Source organism: Apis mellifera, linkage group LG5, assembly GCF_003254395.2.
Source record: "Apis mellifera strain DH4 linkage group LG5, Amel_HAv3.1, whole genome shotgun sequence".
Taxonomy (NCBI): Eukaryota; Metazoa; Arthropoda; class Insecta; order Hymenoptera; family Apidae; genus Apis; species Apis mellifera.
The window spans coordinates 3,577,107-3,605,094 of record NC_037642.1 but is presented as its reverse complement, the minus strand read 5'-3'; the positions used below and the strand labels follow the sequence as shown (position 1 = coordinate 3,605,094).

The 27,988-nt window shown below is 26.0% G+C and overlaps 1 protein-coding gene across 3 annotated transcripts in view; it reads right to left on the bottom strand.

Moving 5' to 3' along the window:
• The window catches only part of Dsx (doublesex), a 91,468-nt gene that overhangs the window by 15,896 nt on the left and 47,584 nt on the right, over window positions 1-27,988 (bottom strand). For all 3 annotated transcript variants that reach the window (NR_024131.1, NM_001111255.1, XM_006560013.3), the window contains 1 exon segment: window positions 487-754. Coding sequence is in view for 2 of the 3 variants with exons in the window: in NM_001111255.1 (NP_001104725.1) it covers window positions 492-754 (263 nt within the window). In the remaining variant the exon portion in view is untranslated.

Below are 27,988 nucleotides of genomic sequence, written 5' to 3'. Positions count from 1 at the left end.
AACTATGCAAACAGAGCCGGTTCTAATGGATAGTAATACTATTATATTTCTGTTAATTCCAATTATTGAGATAACTGCTCACGATTTCATGAATAGAAATATTAAATCATCCTATAAATAATATCTTTTTTAAAAACCCAATAAGAATCATTTATTATACATTTTTAAAACAAAATTAAAATATCATTCTGATGACAAATAAATTCTATAATAAATTACATTTATCTATCTAATCAAAGAGTTTATTTCACTTTTTTTTTTTTTTACTTTTTAAATACAAAAATCTTTAAATAATCTAAAAATATGTACCATAAAAACTTTCTAATTCAAAAGACAAAAGATGGATCGAAATGAAAAATATTTCTATCGAAATAAAACTTTTGAAAAATTATTTATACGAATGATGTAACAATTCTAGTGACTAATACCTAGAGAATCGACTCTGTATGCAAAGTTTGTATAAATTATGCAATAAAAAAGACTTACTGAGGCTACGTATGTTTAGGAGGACCATCTGGGCTGGACGGTAGTCTGGTAGCCGGTATATGAGCATTCTCGGGATGAAGAAACGGCCTGAAATGGATAGGATTCGGGGGTGGTCCAACCCCTATGAAGGGCACATCACCCTCGTATGTCGGAGGTCCCGTTGGCGGCCCCGTGGGTGCGGCACATGCCGCGGTGCAGCGGAACGCACGACTAGGTTGGGACATTCTGATTGCTTTCAAGAAGTGCATGTTACGGATTTCGTTGCTAGCTGTTGAAACAAACAAATAAATTCAACATTAGATTATTTTTCATGATTATTTTTCTGCTATTGTACAATTTTATATAGGGATGAAATAAATAAACGCTATGTAAAAATTAAAATTAACAAATGATTCATTATAAAATCAATTTATACGTATAGTTTATAATAATTGTAATATAAATGTGATCAAAATATTATTTACATATATTATATTTAAAAAAATATTAAATAATATTATAATTCTAATAACTAATATAAATATATGAAAGAAAAATGTATATAATTTTACTTGTAGAATTTCATATTTGATTTTTATTTCTTTAATTTACTTTTTAGAATTAAAAAATTTATAAATAAGGGATTTAAAATTAAGAGGAAAACTTTTTTAACAAAATATCTATATAATGAATAAATGAATAATGTTAAATTAAATTATACATAGATATATTAATACTCATCAATCCTATCAGTTTGGTTACTGGTTGGCTCGTAAGTAACACACTAAATTATACGTAATTAAGTTACACTGGCAATTATATCTCAAGTCCATATAAGTATTATATATATCCCTATATCATAAATACAAATTAAATTTCCATAACTAAACGTTATACACACACGTATGAGTAATAAACGAACATACGAACGAAAAGATCAATTAACATCGCCTTCGTGATCATTATCTTTTTCTCCAGACACGATTGTTATAAAAATGCCCCGGCAATTATCAATGTTTTTTTGAATATCAAGTAGGCAGAAAATAAAGCAACATCATATAAATACGTTCATCGGCAAAATGGCTACGTTATTGAGAGGAAACTAGCAGTGAGATGGGTGGGAATTGCTGTTATCAATCGAACCGTCGTTTCTCGACCCATGGATATAAGCCACGAGAGATCATCCCAAAGGGGATTATATAGGAACAAAGCACCCTAAATTCAGCCGGATTACAGCCAATAGGAATTCATGCATCAAAATGGCCGATTCTCAAGGCGTGGTTTCTATAATACGTGTGTATATAACGTGCATTGCTTGAAAGATTACATTTTGAGGGAATGGAAGCGTGACTGGATGTGATTTTGATGGAATATTCATACATAATTATATATTCATACGTATACGTATTTCATAAAGTAAAAATAAAAAAGAAAAAAGCGAATTTATACATTAAGAATAAAGAAGCGTGTTAATTTTAAATATATCATATCTAAGAGTGGATTATACGTAGTAATTCCGTATGTTGATAAGTAAAGGAGAATATTTTTCTTGCCCTTATACGGTAATCCTTTCAGTTGTACACGGTAGTTTCACACAGAAACTTCGAAAGACCTTGTTTACCTCGTATAAGTGGTTTCGTGCTCATTTGCTTAATTGCCGTTCTTTTTTTTTAAGTATAGTCATTTTCATATCAGTCAAGGTAATTAACAGATTATGTACACTCATCGTACACGTTTCGTAGAACCGATAAATTTAGAGAAAGAGAGTGTCTTTCTCGTGTATTTTCATGGAATCTTTCTTTATCTAAATATTTTACGTTGGAATTTTATATAGGTATTTATATTTTTATTATAATTAATTGTATCGTATACTGCAGAATAATATTTGAAAAAATGTTTTGAAATATTAGAGAATATAATATTGGAAAATATTATTTAAATTAATATTATAAAATATATTTCTATATGTTCGAATATTTGATTTTTCTAACGAATTATCTATTGAATTTATTCGTTATTACGATTATTATTTAAATATAATTAAATAAATTATCCTTGTTTCTATCCAATATTTGAAAACGTAAAAATTTTGCTGCCTTTTGTAATGAAAGGATTAATATTCATATTCGTTTGAATATGAATATTAACAAAAGTCTCAATATGTAAATATAAAAGAGAAACTGACTTCAAATTTTTAATACTGATAATATATAAGTAAAAGATGCATTAGACTTTTGATCTTTTCTTATCCTATCTTCGTTAACAAAATGAACGATTGGACGCACAATTAATCGCCGCTTTGATCACGATGCGATTGGCGAGCAAAAAAGATTTGCAGAAAATGAAAAATATTCAACACGATGTGGTCGAACGTCGGAAGATTCTTTTCATTTTGCGTTCCTCAAGGCTCTGCGGTTAGTGGATCTTGGTGAGTCATCGAGCTTCCTGTCAGATTTCAATATTTCTGGGCCGATTACGATGCGCCGGTGAAATCGATTGGATCAATTTTTTTTATTCTTCTTTTTTTGTCCTGATTATTAAGTTTTCTCCGAGCCGAAATGTATTGGCATGGTCACTAAATTTCTTTTACTTTCTTTGCTATAAACAGGTTTTTGTCGCTTTTGGTACATTTTGATATGAACTTTTTATAAGAAAAGTTTATTTTTTCTTATTTGCTTTTTTTTCGTATGATTTATATTAAATTTTTAATAATAAAGAAAAAAAAGAGGTAAAATAATTTAAAATAATAAATATAAATGAATAAAATAATAATAATTTAATTTAAAATAATAGATAGATAAACAGAAAAGCAAATGATTTTTCAATATTTAAATATATATTATATATTTAATTTATAATATATTATATTTATATAATATTTTTTATCATTTTATCGTGAAATAGAAGATAATTTTCTTTTTCTATTTTAATTATGATTTAGTCTTTTGTTTCAATGGTACTATTGTATGATTAACAGGTAAGTACTTACTATTAGTATAGACGTCTGATCAGAAACGACATTCACTACTTTCTATCGTTTTACAGAAGACTAGAGACATCTATTAGAATTTTAGTGTAACACAATTTAATATATATAATATATCTTCATAAGTTAGATACGCTTTTGATTTTATTTATAAATTATATGTTTTTATCTTGTTCAACATTAATTTTTTTACTAAAATAGTATTTAATACAACGAAGAAGAAATTTACAAGGAGGAAAATAAAAATAATCAATCGTAATATATAAATATATTCAGAATTTATTCTGAATTCAAATAATTATCACAAAAATTTTATATTTCTTTGTATTCTAACTAATGAAAGTTAATTTTCAATTTAATAAATTATTTATAATCGTTAAGTTTGTAAATAAAAAGATTTTCATTCACTTTTATTCTTTAATGCATATTTATAATTGATTTTATTAATATTAAAAAAATTAACATTAAGGTATTTCGTTATTGATATTATTTTGATTTATAATGCACATAAATATAATAATAATACGTAAAACTACAGCCTATTAAAATTTATATTTTAGCATAAATATAAAAATTTTAATTTAATCAATAAAAAATAATTTAATTAATAATTATATAAAAAAAATTCAGAAAATAAATTTTGAGCCTTGCTTATTCGATAGAATTTATCTAAAACAATAAAAAAGCAATTAATATTTTAAAAAATTGAATAAAAATTTGCAATTGGGAAAAGAGAGAATTGATCGAAACCACATAATCGAGAAGTTGAAAACTGAGCTGCATAATACAGGTTGTGTGTACCAAGATAAAAAGGACCTTGAATAACATAGTGCAGTTTCATCCGCATGATGTTACTGAGTTAAATTTGGCATAAGTGCATAATTTAAATAAACAATAAAATTTCTACCTTTATATTTTTTTATATTTAAATATGCTGAACTTTAATTGTTTTTAAATATAATTTCAATTATATTTTTGTCTATTTATTCTCTTTTTGTTAAATGAATGTTATATGAAAATATTAAGTAAAAAATAAATTTTTTCCAACAAGAGAATTTGAAGAAAATAAATTATGCATTATAATATGACAATCGAGGAATATCAATATGAAATTTAATAAAAAAATTGAAAATTAAATAAAACGAACAGAAAGGTGCATTCTATCATGATAATGATAAGCATACTCATACCACAATGACTTGAATAAGTGAGCAAGAAAATTTGAATGGGAGATTCTACCACACCCTTCATGAGAAGCAAATCAAACAAACTATAAATAACTTTATAAAATCACTGGTGAAGTGAACAAGAAAGGATCGTAGAATTAAATTTCTGCAGCCAGATAATATTTTGTAATTTACCAAATATATGTTACATAATATAAAAATATAAAAATTATTCAATAGTAAGTTGATATATTATTCAAAATAAAATAGATTCAGATTTATATTCAGAATAAACATAATTTGCATATGATAAAAATTGCATATGATCAATGTTTAATGTACTAACAAATAATATTTCCAGGATATTGTATTTTTAGTTTTTCTTTAATTTAAGCACGATAAAAATGATATTGCTAATATTATTGAATATTTTCCAGTTATAAAAATTTGCTTACAAATAATTAATCTTAAAGATCAATAATTATATATCTAAATTATTTTCCTTGCAATTTTTCTTAAATCAATCAAATTCAAATTTTAACAGCTTATGTATTATTTCTAATTTCTATTAGAAATTATAAATAATAAAAAAAAATTCCCTAATACATAATATATGTTCTACCACTTGAAGTTCTATGTTATGGATTACGAAGTCTGTAAACTTTTATCTTATAGGTTTTTGTGATATAGGAGAAAGATTCCTTATGCTAATCATACTTATTTCAAGTAATGTCAATTTAAATATCTAATTTCTTAAAGAAATGATTTTTTTTAAAACTAGATCTTAGATAACTTCATAATATTATTGCAGAATACTGAATAAAACTTGAGAAGACAAGATGTTGCATAGTTTTGACAAGATTTAAAATTGCAATACGAGGAATAGAATAATAATATATTATTTATTATTAAATTTATTATATTTACCATTAATTATTTTCCCCAACGATACGAAAGAAGCTAAAAATTCTAACAATATCATAATATCTACCCCTTTTTCGTTAAATCCCTTAATTTCAACATCGAATCAGGACAAAAGTTCGTTTTTCTCCAGTTTGTCCTCCACACACCATTCCATTCGCCGATGCTTCTCGAATGGTTTATTCGAAACTCTGGGTCGGCCAGATGAATCTGACATCCTCTAAAGCCGGGCATAAAAATGCTGCTCGACTCGTAAATTATATTTAATAGCGGTTGCTTCGCATACACGCGTTCGTTAGTTGATTCTGGTCTGGCGTCGCGACTGTTGCACTCTTATCGTTCATTTAAATTATTTATTGGGCGAACGATAATTCATAATTAAGTCCTCGATGAAAAATAATCGGCCGTCCGTCCATCGATCGTGATTCAGTGCTACCAGAATGAATCGTAATTCTAGAGTGCGCCTTCTAATTATACGTTAAAATACATCTCCTTACTTATCAACTTACTGACTCTTCTGCCTCGAAGACATTGTTGGACAATGAGCGAGAGATATATATTTGAGTTATTATCGTTGAGACGAATTGTATCGTAAGTATATGTATATATATATATATATATATATATGCGTGTATGTGTATATGAGTGTGTGTGTGTGTATGATCATTTTAATCGTTGGAAATTAATGGTTAATCCGTTGCCAGATGTGATATTGACCTTAATTTTGGACAGAGGAAGAAATCTACTAATTTCATGATATGGGCAATATCGCGATAATCTAAATGAAATAATACCATGTTTTTGTACAGCATAATTTACGACAATTTTGTATTCCGAGTAAAATATAACGCGTGGAGAAATTGGTCTAATAAATTACAAAATATATCATTAACTTTTATATCATTTAAGTATTATTATTATTGATATATAACAGTAAGCATAGCAGTCGCATAAAATATTCGAACATTATCTTAGAGGGAAATTCTACCTAATTTAATAAAGATAATCTTGATGAAAATTATTATACGTATGGAGTATAATGGATCATGGCTACACGAAGCAATTTTTTTATTTTTTCAGCGAAAAATCTTATTGAGAGGATAAAATTTTATGTTTCGAAAATATTTTTTACAATAAAATGATAGAGTATTAAAATTTTATACAGAATGTTAAATATATTCAAGATATCTTTGAAAACCAAAATATACACAAAAATTGTTGTACAAAAATGTCGATTATTAAAATTTATTCAAGTTACGAGCAATTGAAGTTCATATTAGTCGAAATGATGATAATGAAATGGTGTAGAGTTTTGAGACTATCAAAATTTTTGAATAGAATCCCATATTCTTGTAATATTAAAGAGTATTCAAAACATTATTTATTATATTTTTTATATAATATATAATTGTTGAGTTATTAATTTTTAAAGTTCATTTTATTAAGAATTATTTAATGTATACTATGTAGAAATTACTCAGTCGGATTTTAAACCATAAACCATGATGAGTTTGTATGAGAAACATGCAATTATCTAATAAAATATTTACTTGTAACTTGTCAGTTACTTATCATCTCCACTATAAAATTAAATTAATGTTTATTAATTTTGAAATTTCGTAAATTACAAATTGAAAAATTGAATAAATCTTGTGTATTAAAATTCGCACTGATTATTTGTATATTTAATCATATGTATCTACAGGAAGTCGAACAATGGATAAAATTACTTTTACCGAATTAATCTGGCTCTCTCTCCCTTTTCACTGTTGCCCCACTGTAAGCTAAACATATTGTTTCACGGTCGCAAAAAGGGAGCAGAAATATTGCTGAGCGCCTTCGAAAATAGGATTCGCAGCTGCACCCTCGTTTGCCATGGCTTGCAGTAATTGCCATAACTTCCGGTACCACTAACAATCGCGTGACGTTACTAGTGCGATTCGTTGCAAATGGCAGCGTCATTCTAAATATAATGTATCGATAAACGATGGTTTTTCCTTTCTTTTTCTTCGTCCACGGTTACTTTACTGTTTATCGTGCTTACTGGTTATCGGCACGTGCGCGACATTGAAAAGTCACAGTGATCACGCACTGTTATTTTATAATTGAAAAATACTTATATCGATACCAAAACAAGTTTTAAACAATTTCTGCATATTTAATGCAGAGTTAAAAAAAAAAGGATTAGACACTAGAAATTCTTTTCCGTTCGTATTTTTTAAATAAAAAATATCATACATTAATTGTAATCTTTTTAATCTTTTATCTTTATTCAATAAATTAATTTAATAGACAAAATAGAACATAGAAAAATGTCTCTGTTAATTATGTTAAATAGGGAATACAATTAGAGAAGAATAAAGTTAGAAAAAAAAAAAATTTAAATAAAACATGAAGTTATTTGGAAATTTACTTTCAAACAAATGAATTTAAGAAGTAAATGTAATTTAAATATCATTTTAGAATATTCTTTCAAATTTATTGTATCTAATTAAATGATTATTCTTTAATTCCACTTAATGTAAAAAAGAAAAAAAAGATTGATGCAACAGTTTGTTACATCTAATCTACTTTATCTATTAAAAATATTTATGCAATATTTCCTCAATAACTCTTGAAGATAAAAACATAAATTCTTCGTATCGATATTACTATTAACTTTATTAACGATGATATAATCATGTGCTAGTTTAAATACTGGAAAAAAATTTATCCACTCTGTTTTTATTTTTATCTATGAAGACATTACAATTAATAATTATTTGTATCATTAATTATTTTTTTAGATTATTCTAATTATGAATAAGTTAATCAATGAAAAAAAATTGTAAATTTTATTTTCGTGTTGTTTTTTGACTGAATTTTGACTGAAGCATGGAAAAACTTGGATCGTGTTTGAACTGATCTTACAATAAGAATTATTACTCATATAATATCTATCTACGACACAAAAAAATAATTATTGACGTAAATTGAGATTTAAAAATTTTTCTAAATGAAAATTCGTTTTACAATTTTCTTTCTGTCTAAATTACTACAATTTATCGTTTTAAAAATTATTAGAAAAAAGGGATAGAATGGCCAAAATTTTTTTAATGTTTCCTCAGAACTTTTGCTATTTAAACTAACTTTCTAATTTAAACTCATTGATTGATATTCCAATACGTATGATTTATAGCAAATTTCTCTTTTTCAATATGATTGATAATTCACAGCAGGATAAAATTTAATGCTGGTTTTAACTCATCAAACTCAAATTCTAAAGGATTATAATAATAATATTGAACAACCATTTTTTAAAATCAGTTTCAAATATGCAAAATTTCTCAATCATAATTCATTTAGAAAATATTAATTCGTGACATTTATATTTATATAGTATATACGATGGGATGTATAGTATTTAACCATTCGACTAATTTACATATATCTTTTGAATAAAATTTATTTGAATAATATTACTCTTTTATTAGCGTTTATGCTAATATCTACGCATGTCAAATGCAATGGGGGAGTGTACATGTTATGATGTAATGACACATTAAAAATTGTGTAATAACAGAGAGTGTATCCCTTTTTTAAACTTATCTTTTCTCTGTCTCTTCTGTTAGTCACGATAGATACTACATGTGCATATTCTCACTTAATTATCAAATGATAAAAGATACATATATATGTAACATTTATGAAATACAATATGAAATATCGCTTTTTTTTTTAATATGAAACGTAATTATGAATGATATGATCTAAATCAAATCTTGTCAATACAATAATATACAATCAGAAATCATCTCCTTATATTTTTTATTATAATTGTTCAATAAAGATTCAAACAATTCGTATATATATAACATTTTCTTTTTAACATTCCCAATTCATAAAATATATTGATAAAATTTAGTAAAGAAGATATCAGACGCGTTTGAAAAATAAAAATTTGTATCACTTTCTAATAATATATTTCTTTGTTCATCATTAAAAGATATCACGAGAAATTTCACATACAAAATCTTCTCTATGGAAACAAGGATTGGATAATTCAATTTTGAAATTAATGGGGAAGAAAAGTATTGCACAAAGTATCACAATTAGATTAGCTATTGTTTCCAAAGACAAGATTTAAATTCTCGTTCGGTATAACAATAATTAATTTAATATTTGAATAAAAGGATTGAAAAATTGAATTCTACCACTAAAAAGATAAAATTCGTCCTAAATGTCTCAAAGGTGATAAATTTTCAACTTCTCCTTCGTCTCACGATTTCACGGAGAATCGACGAGTTCACGAAGAGGAAAATGAGAAAAACAGAATGCACACAAGGCAACCAAAAGAGACAGAGAGCTTAAATGACCGAAAGGCATAAAATGGTGAACGGGTTTTTTTTTTCGTGCTGCAGACATAACAGCAGGCGAGCCGATTTATATGCATTCTTTAGCTCGTGCACGCAGTTTATGATATGTAAAACCAAGAGGGCGGGTATTATACGATGTCGGTGCCCCGTCGTAAAAGTGGCCGTTTGAACCGCCTTAACTTTAAAAGTCTTTCGAATAATATTACAAGCTTTCAACCATTCCGAGCCGATTTCGTTGTTGTGCCTTCGAAGGTCGAGCCATAAGGGTAGTTTCGCGTAACGCAAGCGGCCATCGCTACCTACACGCTTTTTATCTTGTTGCTTTAACGATTTTATCAACCCGTTCAATTTTCTGATTTTTCCCCCCTTTTTTTCCTTTCCTTGTTAATAGTAGTCGATAACTGGAAAATAGAGCTAACGAGGTTATTCATCAAGCGAGATTCTTAAAACCAGGATCCCATGAACGGCTCAAGATTGACGAATGTTAATGGGATACATGTTCGGAACAGCTATCATAGAAGCATTGGTTTTGTTACAGTAATTTTCTCGCTCGTTAACGGTAATTATTTTTATGAACGAAATGGATATTATAGGATAGATAATGTAATCGTGATTTTTGTTTGCTTATAGATTTGTTATTAAAGAAATATACGCGAGTCAAGAAAACATCGAGTGCAGACTATGAATAATCCAATTTTTTTTTAAAACGAATACTTTATACGTTGTATGAAAAAAAATTTAATCACTTTCGTTTAATCTGGTTTAATAAATTTCTTTGAAAAATAAAATATTATTCATAAGAATGTGCTTATAATGATGCAAATATTAAACGTAAGATATTGCCTCAAGAAATGCTAGTTGTTATCTATTTATAATAAAAAAAATATAAATAAAAAAATTAAGATAATATACTACGTATTAAATTTATTATAGAACAATATATTAGTAATATCTATTAACAATAATAACGATAGTAATAATATTATATATTAATTTGTTTAGAATTGCAAATCATTGCTTTTGCAACAAAATCATTCTAATTAATTCTTACTCGTTAATTTCTTACACTTTAATTCTTCTTTAATATAATTTTAATATCTGACGAATAAAAATCTAGAAACTGGATAATTTTTTCTTTATAACATATTACAAGAATCCTATAAAATAATAAACTTTCCTCGTATTCTTGTTATAACTTTTTAACAAAGCTTTAAAGGATTCATATTTATCTTGTTTAAAACATAATCTTGTTAAGTATTAACTAGAAAAATCTGAGACACTTTATAAATGCAACTTTTTGAATTATCAATCTATGTTAGTCCGAGATTTGTCTTTCTTTTTATGATTTTAATGCGCATATATTTATAATGTATTATTTTTTCCATTAAAGATTCGTTTTATGACCGAGCAACGTGCATATCTTGCGTTCCGCAATTTACGTAACAACTGAAAGCAAGAAGACTTAACAACTCAAACTTGATTGTCTTACAGAAGATAAACGTGTGTTGGTGTACCGACAAATTTCGATGGGTAACGATGGTCATTCTCCGTGTTCAGCGAACGTTCAACGGCGGATAACCATAGTCATCCTTCGTATACGGCGCCCATTCAATGACATGTAACCACAGTCACTCTTAATGATATATAAGGGCTAATGATGACCACGTAAGTTTCGCTGAAAAGAATCTTGAAGACTCTACAGTCCGTCCAATGAATTATGTTAGTAGGTATAAGAGGATATGATAACCATTTAGGAAAATTCTACTACGATAAATCCTTACTAATAGGACACCGAGAGTACAATATACCATTTTAAACGTGGTTATCATCGACACTTTATAGCTGTATAAAAAAAACAACAAGCTTACAAGACTTGTAAAAGTATTTTTGTATTTGAGAAACTTTAACCCTTTTATATTCGATGTTGTACGCAGCATAGAACTTTAATTAGCTATAACTGAATAATGAATATACCTATCTATTCTTGATGAAACAAGTTTCAAATTTTAATACATTATATCTTAAAAAATAAAAAAAAAAAAAGTAATCGCAAGAAAATTATATAATATGTTTTAAACATTTAATAATTGACAATAAGAATTGTCTCTTATCCCTAAAAAGATTTGCTCTTGAATGGAATAAAGAAAGGATAAAAAAAATCCGAAATTAAATTTTTCGTTGCCTGAATTTTTCACTTCTCATCTATCTTTTGTGTTATTTTTCTAATTAAAATAATTACACATTTTTATAATTTTTTTTTAAGGCGCATTATACCATTACAATTATTCACATACTGACGATTAACAATCAGCCATATTATTTTCTTTTATTATACAATTCCATGAGAAAAAACGAAATGTGAAAAGGGAAGATTTAATGTATTGCACAGAGTATAGAAATCTGAAAATCCAATTAATATACTTTTCATTAGACAAAAATAATCTCAGAATATTCCATCACTTTAAGGTTAAAGAAAAAAGAAAAAAGAAAAAAAACCTTAATCGAATGGCGTCATCTCCGAGAATATAAATGTTCCCCTTATTAATCAGAATTAATCAGCTTATCTATTTCATCAATCATTCACCGGTAGTGTATTAAAATAACTAATATACCGGGGAACAAATATTTTTTCGTCTCTAATTGCATTCAATGCCATATATTCACGTGATAAATAACTTAATTAGCGGAGGAAGTGCATATTTGGAATATTGCAACAGAGGATAAATAAATAAAGTTATAAACAAATAAAACATGATATTATAAGGAAACTAATAAACATTAATATTTTAAATTTTCAACGATAAAGAAAAACAGAAAGTAATTAAAATTTTAATCTAATTGAAAAATGATATAAAATAATGTTAATAATGACTTTGTTACGGCGTTCAGAATTCGATTTTTAACCAACAAAACAATTATACGCCTTTTTGCTTATTCTTCATCATTTTGTTAAAGTTCAAAAGCCAATCAGTGAAAGTCACATTCTTTGAAAATGACTTGCATAGTTCACAAGAATTTCTTTGTTGTTTAAACTTTCAGTTAATAAATTAGATAAATAACTACTTCAATAGTTCATTAACAATTCAATTAATTTATTAATTGAAAGTTTAAATAATAGATATTTGAACTTGTAAATCATTTTCAAAGAAAAGTTTCATTAATTGAACTTCTAAATTCTTTATTTTATTCTTAGCGATATTTCTTTTATTCTAAATAACAAGATTTTTCAGACAATTTAGTAAGTTGTCTTTTTTTAGAAAATGTACAATTACATTATAAACATGTAATATTAAATTTTTATTGCCATATTGATATAATACAATCAATTAATTCAATCGTTAAAATTTACACGCGAAGAAAAAAATAGAAAAATAACATATATTCTTTAAACAAAGCTAATATTAACATTGAATACTAGCAAACAGATTGTTAAAAATTTAAATATGTAAAAATATGCAGAATGCGCATAACATGCAAAAAGATATGCATATCCAGAGTAAGAAAATATTCGTTGTACTAATTAAAAAATGAAATTATCATTTTAAATTAAATTTTTTTTAATTGTATTAATAAAAATTATATAAATTTGCAGAAACGATTTTAATAAATGAACAATATACGAAATATATAAATATAGAATAATATTCTATAAAATATTCTATATAAATATAGAAAACTAGATACGTTTATATTTATATTTAGCTTATATTTAATCATAATTTAGTTGAAGTAACTATATTGCTACAAAAAAAGTGTAAAAAATTGTAGAAATTTTACATATTTTTTACACAGAAAATCTTTTATAACATACAAGCTCTTAATATATTCATAGAACATCTTTCGAGGATCGATTTTAGAAACAAAAAATGAAATGTTGAAATGTTGAATTGAAACATATGATTTTAAATTTTTTATAACAGTGAAAAATAATAACAATTTTGTATAAATCAAAACTACTTATTTGAATTTAAATAAATTTCTTTCTAACAAAGTTTAATTTTTAAAAGTTATTTCAAAATTATAATTTTCCATTTTATTATCTTAATTAACAGGATAGCTTAATCTTTAATTAAGAAAATATCAAGTTACATTGTAATAACTGATATACGGAGATAATAATCCCAGGCATTCTATCTTTGCATAATCTTTGTTTTACCACGCAAATTGCCTGGTTGCACGCATGTCTATGCCGAATGGTGTGGGAATCACATGGGAATGGTATGGCTGAGAAACAGATTTAATCTTACGACTGTAGCCTACACGAAATCACAGTTGGAAGAATATTGACTTTGATATTTATGACTTACATCATCATAATCGAAATGTATCGACAACCTGTTATTTCGTTGAATCGCTCGCGGTATGTCCTCAATACGTTTACTCGTATAAGAGAGCAATTGCATATATAAGCAGTTAATAAGAATTTTTGAAAAATGTAACTATCTCCAAAAAATTACAGAGTAGAATTAATGTACAATCATGAATTTTAATGAGGCTTTAAAATAAAGTTAATATAACTTGATGATGATAATTGTTATTATTCAACTTCTTTTCTAGATAATAATAATAATAATTATTGTTATCTGACTTCTTTTATAGATAGTAATAACAGTTATTATTATTTAATTTCTCTTCTATAATCATAATCATCGAGACACTACTCCAACTTTTAATTCCTTCTTAAATTTCCTTTTACGATACGAATATAATAAAGACGATAAAAAAAAAAAAATGAAAGTAATAATTAATAATTATAATATATATTTTAGATAAAATTTTTGGTTGCACGATATTAAAATTTTACGACACCGGCAATTACTATAACATTATACGCAATTACGATCAAATTACATCGAAGGATACGCGTGAATCATGCAATGATAAGAGCGTTAGATAAAACCGTTGCAAGTTGTGCATCTAACAGAATGATTGACTCTTTCGTCCGATAACTATGCATGTGCGCGAATATACTATCATAAATGACTGCATGTGCAATATGCATACATTGTAACTTCTAATGTCAAGGAAAATTCACGACTTGTGCTTTCTATGTGCTACATTCTATGCACAATCGCATACACGTGAATACGTGGTTGTGTGCAACAGTATCTAGTGGATCACGAGGCGTGATCGCCTCGAGAAAACTGTATTAGCGATGGGAATGATACGATATCGATACGTGTAATTGAAATCGAAATTTTTCACGAACAATAATTCGTAAGAATTTGGAAGAAAAATGTGAAAAATAAATAAAGAAGAATATGATGTTATGAAAAGGAAAAAATCAAGACATAAAGATCTTTTTAAATTATTTATCCTCATCTTATAAAATAAAAATAATAGATATCTGTTATAAGAATATTAAATATTCAATTCAAAAATTTGTGATAAGGAAGTTTTATTCAAAAGATATTTTTCCATTAATAATTACCTTCTAATTTTTAATAATACTTCTATAAAAATATTATATATTTAAAAACTTCAAATTTACTTTCTTGGAATATACAATATATAAAAAAATTGTGCAAATTAAAATATAAATACTTTTAATTAACACATGTTTTCATATATTATTATTAAAATACTTGTAACATATAGTAAACATATATGCTAGATAAATAATATATCAAGGATGAGAAATTTTTTGAAATATAACAGATACATGCATCAAAATATTACATTATGCTCCTCACTTTGTTTAATAATTGATAACGAAGAGCAAATATATTAATAAGGAAATAAAAAGGAATAATTGATATACGAGTATTATAATGAGATACTCGTTGCACAAATATAAAATATTAATATTTTTTAATTTTATATGAAACATATCTAATCAATTATATGTATATTATTTTGTTTTTACCATCTTTTACCATCTTTTGGATAAATATTTCTTGTTAAAAAAATACTCATTGTTGTATTAAAAAATTCAGATATGCATATATTTATTTCTTCAATGTTTTTAAATAATTTTCTATTGAAACTTTACTATTGCAAGAAAAGTAATTTATTATATAATATAATATATTAAATAAGATTGATTAATAAAATAGAATACAAAAAAATTTTATAAACAAAATGGACAAATTATTAAAATAATTATTACCTAATTTTGTTGTATATCTAATACATTATTAAATTAAATCAGAATAATTGCCACAAAAGAATAACAGTAATATAAAATTTACAACACTATTATTTTCTTTCATAAATAAGCGTAAAACAAAGAACATTTTAGTGCGTCTAACGAAATTTTAAATATGTTAGTAAGTAATTACCATAAATTATTAGTGATTCATACGATACAAGATAAGTACACCTTGAAAATAATGAACATATAATCTTCAAATAATGATACATAATAACGAAATCGAGAAAATATTTCTAAAATAAATATGTTAACTTATGCATCGTATCTAACAAGTTTCATTTTGTATGTTTAAAGTATCAGTAAGAGATACTGGTTTCTTTGAGGAATAAATAAACGATAAACGAAAGAAGCAAGATTTATAGAGGATCTTTCGATTTATAAATCGAGGATGTTAGTATCTACTATTCAACAGCTTGTACAAATAAACGAAGAAGTTGAAGTTGTTGGCTAGTATTCATCAAACAAATGGGATATAAATCTTTCGCAGAAGGACGTAATATGGAACTATAGTTATAAGTACATATATGAAAAATTATACGCATAAGTTATAAATAAAAAAAAAATTATTAAGAGATTTAGAATAAATATTTTGCAATAATGTTCAGTTATATTTTAAACATCCATCTCTACTTCTCTTCCAGAGAAGATGTACGAGAAAAATTTATATAAATAAAAGGAAATTAGATAAATAGATGCACAGAGAAGAAATGTTATAAGAAAAAAAATATTAATTATCCAATAAAGAATTCCCTTTTCGTAATTTTAAAATACTATGATTGTGTATCGAATTAATAATTGATATCATTATAAATAATTGTTGAATATCTATCAATAATATTAATTTGCCGATTAATCATTAGTGACGATTAATTAATAATCCAAAAATTTCTTTAAAAAAGAAAAACAAAAGAAGAAAGAACCGATGAAAAAAAATTTAGCGATTATTTATAGATGCATTAGATGCAATATGAAATTACATCGCGAACAAATGATAATACAATAATGTTTTTAAATTACGAAACGAATAATAATACCACGAGTAATTTCGAATAAACTAAATTCTCCATTATTTGCTCATACCATCCGCTGCAAATAGCTATCGCTCATACAACACACCGATTGTTGCGACGTTTATTTGTAGAAATGCACGTGTCGCGTTCCATCCTTTTTTAACTTGCGAAGATACATCTCGCTTTATCGCGTCTCCTTGTTCAATCTTGAGCTCACGGTTATGCAAGCCTGCGGCGAACATTGCCAATTCTCGGCCAGATTACGTCTCTGCTGTTCGAAGATCGACGTTGCATACAGCGTTTTCCTCCATTATCTCTGTTTGTGGTCATCCCTTAACCGATACTTATCGTTTAATAATAAAAATTGGTCTTTTTCGATAACAAAATACGTCGACTTTTTTTTTTCTTGTTGATTGTTACAATCGTGCAATACATTCTTTCATTAAGATAAACTCAATTATACTGTTACCACAAAAAATTTGCATAGGTATGGTCTGCAGGCGTTATATTCTGTCTGACTGAATATTCACGAGTATCCATGATTTTTGACAAATTTCTCAATTTCCAGTGATTCGTACACAATGTAAAAAAAAAAAAAAAAACAAAAAATAAAATAAAATAATATGAATATGAATCATTCGAAAGAATTGATAAATCCATCTTTCATCTTTTGAAAAATTGTTTCAAAATTCATTTCATATTAATGCTATAAACTTTTGAATTAAATAACTTTAACTTCTGTGTAGTTCATAATCATATAATGTGAAAAATAATATTAAAAAAAAAAGATTTATTTATATGTAGATTCGCTAAATAAATTACATCTTGAATTTAAAAATTAGCAGAGTGATCGACTAACCTTCAAATGACAGATTGACAATGACATAGGCTATAATTTTGAATCACTTATGATCTATGATAGGTAGTATATAATATTATATAATATACAATGACACATGTTTTTATAATACTTTTTTTTTATTTTTTTGAATAGATTTATTCTTCTAGATATATATATTTCTATGTAAATATACTTCAAAAATAGTTTTTTTTTTTTTTAAATTAAAATTCTTCGTTATTATAATATTAAAGAATTATTCACGAAAATGAGAATAAATTTTAAAAAGTATTTATTCATCAGTGATTCATTTAGATTTGGAATTTGAAAGCTCGAAGATTGAAGAAACTCATTAATTCAAATATAAAAAGTCTTAATTAATTAAGATTAATTAAATAAACATATTTGAAATGAATTATCATATTAATTAAAAATGGAAAGAAAAGAAAAAAATATACGAAATTGAAAGTTTTAAAAGCAATTTTCATGGAAATTAGAAAAAATGCTAAATTAATAAATAAAGATCTGTATTTTTTAAACAACTTTAAAATCAGTAAAATAATGAATCTTTCTCTATTTTTCACATGAACTACAACATAATATTTCTATTTCAACAAAAACCAAGATATTGTTGAAAAAAGAAAATGATTTATTTAGTATTTAAACTAGTTCATACTGTTTTTATGCGTTTTGTTTATCCTTGTTTTATTTAAAACAAACGTCACTTTTTTCTAAACTTATCTCTACGTGTTCTTCGCTTTTGACTTCGTTCCACTTTGGGACGAAGTATTTCTCGTAAGAAAGACGTCACTAGACTGATCGAGACGTACTTGATCTCACTATATAGGTCGGTATAATTTATAAATCGTTTAGAACTTATTACAAAGATTAGAAATTGACATTGACATTAAATGTATATATTTATAATTCGCTTTTAACATTTCCCTCGATGTTTTGATAATATTAATTGTAACTTACTTCCAATTTGGTTTCTTAATACCTACATATTTCTATCAAAATAGATTGATGATATAAATAGAAATGTTTTATTAATTATTACACTGCATTATTTTTGTCCGCCTCTACCATATAAATTTTTACAGATAAAGAGAAGCTTTAAATAGAAAACGTTCTTTTTTTATGATCGTGTGAAATTCTTGAAATTAATTTGTATACAATTTTATATACATTTTATATTTCTATTTTATTTATTGAAACTATTATATAAACGGGTATAATAATAATTTACTTTATATATAAATACTTTTTTATGCGTCCATAAAACAATTTAAGCAATTCAAATAATTTGAAAATAATACGAAGTATTTATTTCATTTGAAAGAATGTTTCGAGTCAAACGAATTTCATCCCATTATAATTATATCCGATTAATCGAACACTTATTTTGTCAAACACGATGAAAAAAATTAAAAGTTTTTATACAAAAATAATATCACGTATAACGATCGAAATTCTCCAACCCGTGCATCGATTCTTTGCTTTAAAATAACTTGTATCTTGTGTGATCGAGCTATTTGCATACATGATTGATCGTATTCACGAAACAGCCGATAATAAAGCTGCAATCAGCGAGGACACTTTAACCGAGATAAACAAAGTATTAAAACGGGACACTTGCTCAAAGAAATGGGATTTACCAAAGATTCTCGAGGCGGCATGAATCAAAGGAAGAAATTCCGTGTCTGCAAAGCTGCAAAGCAATTTTGTTTAATTCCCAACGACCGATCGATTTAATACAGATGCACGTGTATAATGAATGATTTTAATTTTAAGGTTGGCTCCGTTGAATTATAGTATAAATTGGCATTATTGCGCTGAAATTCTCTTACGAATTTTGTCGCTTCTCTGTATAATTTCTCGAAAAAAAAAAATTATTTAAAAAATAATTATAGAGAATAAAGAATAAAGTTGATTTTGACGATTGTGAAATATGCAATCAAAATTACAACGATGAATGTCATAAAAATAGATATCTGTTAAATAAGAGATTAATTCGTATTATTATAACTTCGATCATCGTTGGATTTTGCTTGTCTAAGGATTGTTTTATATTTATTTTACCATTCCGTGGGATTCTTTGGATCCGTGAAATGTCCAAACTCTCTATGAATAATACACTAATAACAGTGCGATGATTTCTACGGAATGTTCAAGCATACGAGATATTTTCGTAATCTGCAGATCTTACTCATCAATCACTTTACTTCGATAACGCATAACAAATCCTGATTTATTGCAACAATATCCATTTTCGTGGCGTGATCTTCCTCTTTTCAAAAATGAAAGATCTCTTGGTATTCATTGATTTAACAAATAATTAATCAGAGAAAAAACTATCCTTAAATCTGCTCAGATTTATCCAAGACAATATTCAAGTCTTGCATACAATTTAACATATCTATGTATATTTATGTATTCATTTTAATCTGTCTGAATATAAATATTATAAAAAGAAATCCAAGTATTAAGTATTATCAATGAGTATGTAAATAGAAACAATATAAGAAAATATGGAATGCATAAGATAATCCTTCATTGTCTCTATAACGAATCTGTTTAATTAGAAATGTTATCTTATAGAATCGAATAATTGGACACAATAATGTATCCAATGATTTCTAATTTATATATATATATATTGAACTTAGATTTACAAGAGATAAAATCAGACTAAAGTTAGTCCTCTCTTTATTAATCTTTAATTTCGCGGTTAAACGAACGTCGGATTAAGAAACGATCCGATTTGGATTAATTTGAGAAAACGAAAGGGAAGAAACATAAACCGGTACGAGCCAATTATCCCCGATATCCAGGGTAGTATAAATATTATTCGTAACGTATGCATTTTTAAAAGCCCGACGTAATCGCAAGATCGAAAAAACGCCTCGAACAATTTTTATCCGGGAGTAAGATGGATATAACATTTTGGAACGACGCAAGTAAGGCGTGTCGGCTTGATAAGAAAAACAAGTCCACAAGATCCACAACTCATGGTATACGCGTTTCCATTATTTTTATTATACACGGTAAAGAGAAAGATGTCTTAAGGAAACGTTCATAACTTCGAGAGGAAAGCAGTTCCAATTTGTGACAATTATGGGAAAAATATGTAAATCGATCGATCTTTTTATAATTCATATGAGATAGTATTTTGCATCTTAAATTGAGAGGGAGAGATTCAATAAACAATAAAATATGATGTATATAATGCTATATATGTGTGTACAACGTAAATATGATGCAAGTATGTCTTATCGGGCTAATATGTCTATACTATGTCAAGATCGAAAAAAAGAGGTTAACAATTCCCTTTATAATTTTCTTTAACACTAACTTAAATTCTATTTAATTTGAATTATATTTATATTTTCATTTCATTAATATAATATAAATTTATTTTTCTTATCCTAGTAATTATTTATTATTTAATATTTAAATTTGTTTTAAATTAATTTTAATATTTCAAGTTTTTCCTAAAAAAAATATCAATTCAAGAAATGTAGTGGAAAATATTTATTTCGAATAACAATAAAATTGGAAATTGTGGAATAAATAAATAATTTTCTAGATATTCTTCTTCTTTTAAAATTTCAGGGCGATTGAAATTGTTTTAATTAAGAAGAAATTACATATTTTAATTAGTATTTATTTATAATATTAACCTTCGCATAATTTTAAATATAAAAAAGATATCTCCCAAGAAATTTTATCCTGTCAAAAACAAATGACTTATTGAAAATAATCTAATTGGGTATCCTATATATGTATACATTAATATATTGTTACCGATTTTGATTAATGTTAAGTTATAAAATTGGAGCTACAAAATTGGAAATGGAATAAGATACGATAACCCGACCAATTCACGTGAAAGGTAATTAATAAATATGTCTGAAAGGTGCTCAAGGTAATACGAGTTTAACATATAAATTTCATATTTTAAGATACCTATATCGATACCTACATACAAGAGTTTTTTCATTGCGAAATGATAAATATTAAAGAAGTGCAAGTAATATATATTATAATGGACCACGTTCAATAACCATGCCATTTAAAAACATAATAAATTTTTGAATTGGAAATTTTCAAATTAACTTGCCTCATGTAGATATAAAATTTATGAAGCGTGTTTTTAAAGTTTCAACGAATATAATGATTTATCATACCAATAGAAAAAATCATTCTTCGTCAATTGAATAACAGATTAGAATAATATAGCACAAATACCATTCTATGTATGTAACTGGAATGAGCTTTCACAGATTAAATAAGAGCGAATATAGAATCGAATAATTTTAATATATATATAATATAATATAATTCATATTAATGTTAAATGAATTTAATTAATCCAAATAATAATCTAAATATGTTTAAATATATATTGATTGCACATTTGAAATAGATGATTAAATTATTCAATAATGTCAAAAAAAAATGAAATCTTGTTTGAAAATAAAAATAATGCAATTATATGCATATGTGAATAGTGGCATAAACAACTTTATGTTAGAACATTCTTTTTCTAATACTTTCTAGATAATTCTTAATAATAAATACCTAGTTGCGTCAGACATCATATCTACAGATAATTTATTTACATTTCAACATTCTTTATCATGCTTTTTTTCAACTTATGCTAGTTTTACAATTTACATACATTAATATCAATTTTTTCCTAAAAATTTTGTTTTTCTTTTTCGTTTTTACACATTACTTTTCTATAAAAAAATATACACTTATATATTACAAAAATTTTGTTTTCTGCTCAAAAAGTTGGGTTTTTCGATATTTTCAGTAAATATCAACATATTTGAAATAATATCATCTAATGAAATATTTTAGAATGGAAGTAATATGTAATTTTACTTTACAATTATCCATAGATGTGTTTATACTTTTAATTTGAAATAATTTAAAACGTTATTTCAAATAATACTATTTAAAAAGTGTTAGGAAAAATAGTAGATATTACTAGAATTTAATCCGGTTATATAATATATATTGTAACTTTTATTTAAGATTATTTTATTCTTTTAATTTCTTTTAATTTGAAAAAAAAATAATGACGTCGTTCATAATTTCTTCCTATTGTATTATTTCATTGTATCTTATGAAAAATACAGTACAAAAGAATGAAAATCTACTTACCTATTGTTATATAAATAGTTGTACCATTCACAAAATATATTTAGTATCCAGAATAACATCAAAGCAAAACTTCCTCTATGCATCTATTCTATAGATTATTATATATTTTATGTGAATTCCAATGAGTAAAATCTCATATCGTGAAAATAATTTTTATGTAATTAAATTACAATATTTTTTAAAATATTTCAAAGTTTTGAAAATTATTAACATCTAATAAAACTGTTTCTTGAAAATAAAATATTGTATTTAATATTAGAATTGTAATATATTATAATATATAAGAAATATATAAAAAAATATCTATAAATAATTTTATTTGTAAAAGTATATACCCATATAGATATAATTGCTTTTAATTCCTCGAGTTATGCAAATATGCTATTTTATTATATTCAAAACACCATTATGTTAATCTTCTATTTTTATTATATTGTTTTAGTACATGCATTGAATAATACATAATATAAAAATTTTCATAAAAAAAATTAATCAAATATAAATAAATCAAATATATACGACATGGAAAATGTTTTCGTTGATAGCAAATATTTATATAATTGGATTGATACTCTGTATCAATTCAAATAATAAACTTAGAGTTCAATAAGAAACTTAAAGTTCATTTAATTAACTATTGACGATAAATGAAATTTAAATAAATATAATTCCATTCTATCAAAATTGTATATATATATACACATAAAACAAGTTATTCAAAAAGACCAACGAAAAAATCGACCTAGTAGATCATACTTGAAAGTTACTTGTCACAGTTGATCTTCTAGGTCTTCGATAATCTTCTTGAGAATGTTGCACATTTCATATTCTCGAGATGTTTCAGAAGATAAAATCGTCGCATACCGATCATTTATCTCTGAATGCCTCGTTTTTCATACAGTTATTCCTAATCGAAAAAATCATCGACATCTATCACACAACGCAGCCAGCATACTAATGCGAAAGATGGATGGAACGAGTATTATGAGCGACCGCGCAATAGCGCTCTAATTATAAAGCAAGTAAAAAGAATCTCGTCTTGATCCTGAGCGAATCTGGTTGTTAATTCAGGCGAGAAAAGTTGGACTTGTAATGGAGTGACGGGATGCAAATTGGCTACGTACTAATCGGAACCAAGGATAGCTAACTCATCGGTGAATCAGCGACGATGATTGAACCAATTTCATTTCTGATTCCAATTTATAAAATACGAAATCATAGCGATTCGACAATATGCCTCTCTGCTATATATATCTCTTTTCCTCCATCGCTAGTTGAGCACGCTTATTAAGCCGGTTATGTGACCGTGAAAATAATCGTCTTGTTAGATAGTCGCCGGTGGTACGGTGTGTAACTATGTACTTAGCGCGGTGAATACAACGTTCTAAAATAGAAACGACGTTTGAACACACGGCTTCCTGACGATTGTCAGTGTATCAAAGTGCAACATTCGCGTGTTGCGAGCCGTAAATGATATTGTGTAGGTGAAAATCCGACCCGCCTCGATGCCTCTGTATTAAGCTATGTACATATTGACCAAGTGTAGTGTTCACGAAGGAAAGTAGCATCTACGTTAGATCTACGTTGGGAATTAAGGCAGATGGCTTGTGAACAATTATTATAGAATTGAGCCAAGAAAATATAGTAATAATAACGAGTTAGTAATTTATGAGAATTATGAATGCGCCTTTTGATGTATTCCCTCCTGGACGATTGTTGTACATAAGAGTGCTATAATGTTAGTAATTATGAGTATAATGTTCAAACACAGAAATGTGGACAAAGTACAATAAATCATACGGGGAATAATTAAATCTAGTAATAAAGATGATTTTTTTTTATAAATTATATTAATATATTATTTGAAGTTATAGTTGATGAAAATATATATTTTAATCAACTAATTAATGTCAAATTTAGAAAAATTTGTATTATTATAAATTTTATTAAATGTTTCTTCTGTGACTTTCATTTATTTTCTTTATATAAAGAAATTCTTTGGCAATGAATGAAATCTTGCAATCCAGAAATTAAAGAAGAATTTTCAAAATTTTTCTTTCTGAGTCATTGAGAAAAAGAGATTACTAATACAAGTGCAACATAGTATATTCGTATATGTTGTCGAGTTTCAACGAAAATCACAATTCTAATTCATTAAAATCTTATTCTTAAAAGAAATTCAAATGATTTTCAGAAATCACTAAGTATATTTACCTATTCAAAATAGCCTTTGTTATAAAATTATAAAATTCTTAAATAACTTATAAAATACAGTAAACTGTATTAATAAAGTTACTACATCTTGTATTCATTTAGAAACAAGAAATTCTAAGAAATAGATAAGAGAACATAATATTGATAAGAAATTAATATTGGATATGGTGTTATGATTATTTGTAAATATGATCTCTGTCAAAATCAGTTCAATACACGTGAAGAGTATTTAAAACCGATCTTTGCTCCATTTAGCTAAACATTAAAAATTACGAAGTTGAAAATTATCAATAAATAGATTTATGTAACGCATAAAAAAGTAATAAATTTGTTGATACAAAATGCAAAGAATAAAAAAAAATATATATAAACAAAATTTTAAAAATAATAAATCATTCGATATATCATAATTTAAATCTTATTAATTCTCTAATATTAAATTAATTCATTATGCAAAGAAGCCTTGATAATACGCATTTCGCGATATTAATAATACTAACACTAATGTGAACGCAGCATTAAGAAAATGTAGGTGCTGTTGTTCCGCACGTGCACACGCCAGCGGACGTGTGCACTTCCGACCTTTACACGTAACTGAATTGCGAATACATTTTGATTAAAAATGTATTGCGCGTCCAAGCGACTAACAACAAGTTACGATTGCATAGAAATTGCACAAGAATTTCTTGCATGTTAAATACGATAAATAGGTGCAAATGCGTGGAATTTGCCACAAAAACAAAAATGCTTAAAAGTCAAAAGAATTATTCAGTTAAAACGAGAATAATTTAGAGGGGAAAAAATACTGTTATTAAGTTACGACTTAAATTTGCAAAGTGATGAAAAAAAAATGTTATTTTGAAACAAAAATAAAAAAAAAATACATTGAAATCAAAAGTGTTATCTGTATATTGCATTTTTTTTTTAAAGTTTATAAATGTATGTAAGTACTTTTACATACACATGTATAAATATAAATATGAATATTTCAATAAATATTTATTTTTTTAATATAACTATTCTTAAGATAAAGTACATTAATACGTTAATTTTTCAATACATTTTTCTTTTCTCTTATAGAAATTTTCCTCTTCTCGTTTATATAATTTTCTTATATAATTTTTCAATACATTTAACAAACATGATTAATAAAGAAGACGACGACACGCTTAACATTTATCTACATAACGTATTTGCATTCGTATATGTGTGCGCTCCATGCATTTGTACCCGCACAACTTTACCAGTTGAATAGTATAGTATCAAATTGTCTAATTTTAAAGAGTTGCACATCGATCATAACGATATTATTTATGTACATCTAATCCTAACGAACAGTTATGCTTAGATATTGCGAATAAAATGGACACTGTCTGCGAGTTTTGTCGTTAACCAACGTATCTCGAGTGGCAATAGTAAATTGAATTCATCTCGACACTTTACTTTTATGCATAACATGTACAGAACAGTCGAGAGCCAAGAAATGAAATCCTGTTTTCCAAAGAGAAGCAAATGAAACGTGCTCATATGACATAAATAGATATGGCGAGGAACGATTGAAAGCCGGCCAAGAAGAGACTGAGAAAGACTTATAACGTGAAAACATTGTATATGAAGCTTTTAAAGTGAAGACGTGTCCCTTAACCATCCATGTAGAATTAGAAACAAATAACGAATGAAGTACATGATAATCAGTTTTCAACGAACAAGTATATTTCGTTCTTATTGCTTTTTCTTGTGAAATTTGAAGAAGAATTTTTAACATTGGCTTGAAGAAGGGAATAATAGTTGTATCAAGTTTTTCTTCTTCGATTTTATTTATATGGAGCGTTACTAAATGATTAATAATTAATAAAATTAAATAAAAATAATGAATCAAATTGAAATCTATAAATTGATAAATCGATAACATATTTTTTTTTTATAGAGAAAAAGAAATGATTGAAATTAAAAACAATTTGACGAAACAAAATTATCTATGTTTAATATTCACTTGTTTTCTTGTTTTACTCTTCTCGCATATAATTTAAATCAGATAAAAATACATTATGACAAATATATACTTTAATATATCTCTTTGTATACTATTAAAAGTATAGAAACAATTTAAAAAAAAATTTTAATTTGACTTTCAGTTTTTTTCCACTTCTCAAAACAGGAAATACAAAATTGATTGAAATTTAAATTGATTGAACGTGTGATCAACCTGTTTCTAAGTTCATGGTAATAAACGTACGTAGTAACTATAGTAAAAAATGAATATTTACAAGTATTAACATATTCGTAATTTAATTCATGCAAATTTGTATCCAATGTACATACAAAATGTTAATATATTCATAAGATATTTTTGTATCAATTGAAAACAAATAGAAAATTTATTATTTACAAAAATGTTATGATTAAAACTTATTTATTAAGTTATAAACAATTTAATTTTACATTGGATGAAGCGAAACAGAAATAGAGCGGTTAACAGAGACAGAACGGTCTCGTTCTATTTCCGTCTCGCTTCGTCTAACGCAAACTTCAACTGCTTATAACTTAACAAATAAGCCTGAACCGACCAACCGGTATACCAACTTTTGTATTTGCTTTGGCCTCTAGAATTAACCCTCGAAAGATGTTCCAGGAATATAGTAACATCTTGTATATGTACAATATATTGCTAAGAATAAGTTCACTGAGGAAGAAGAATAATTCT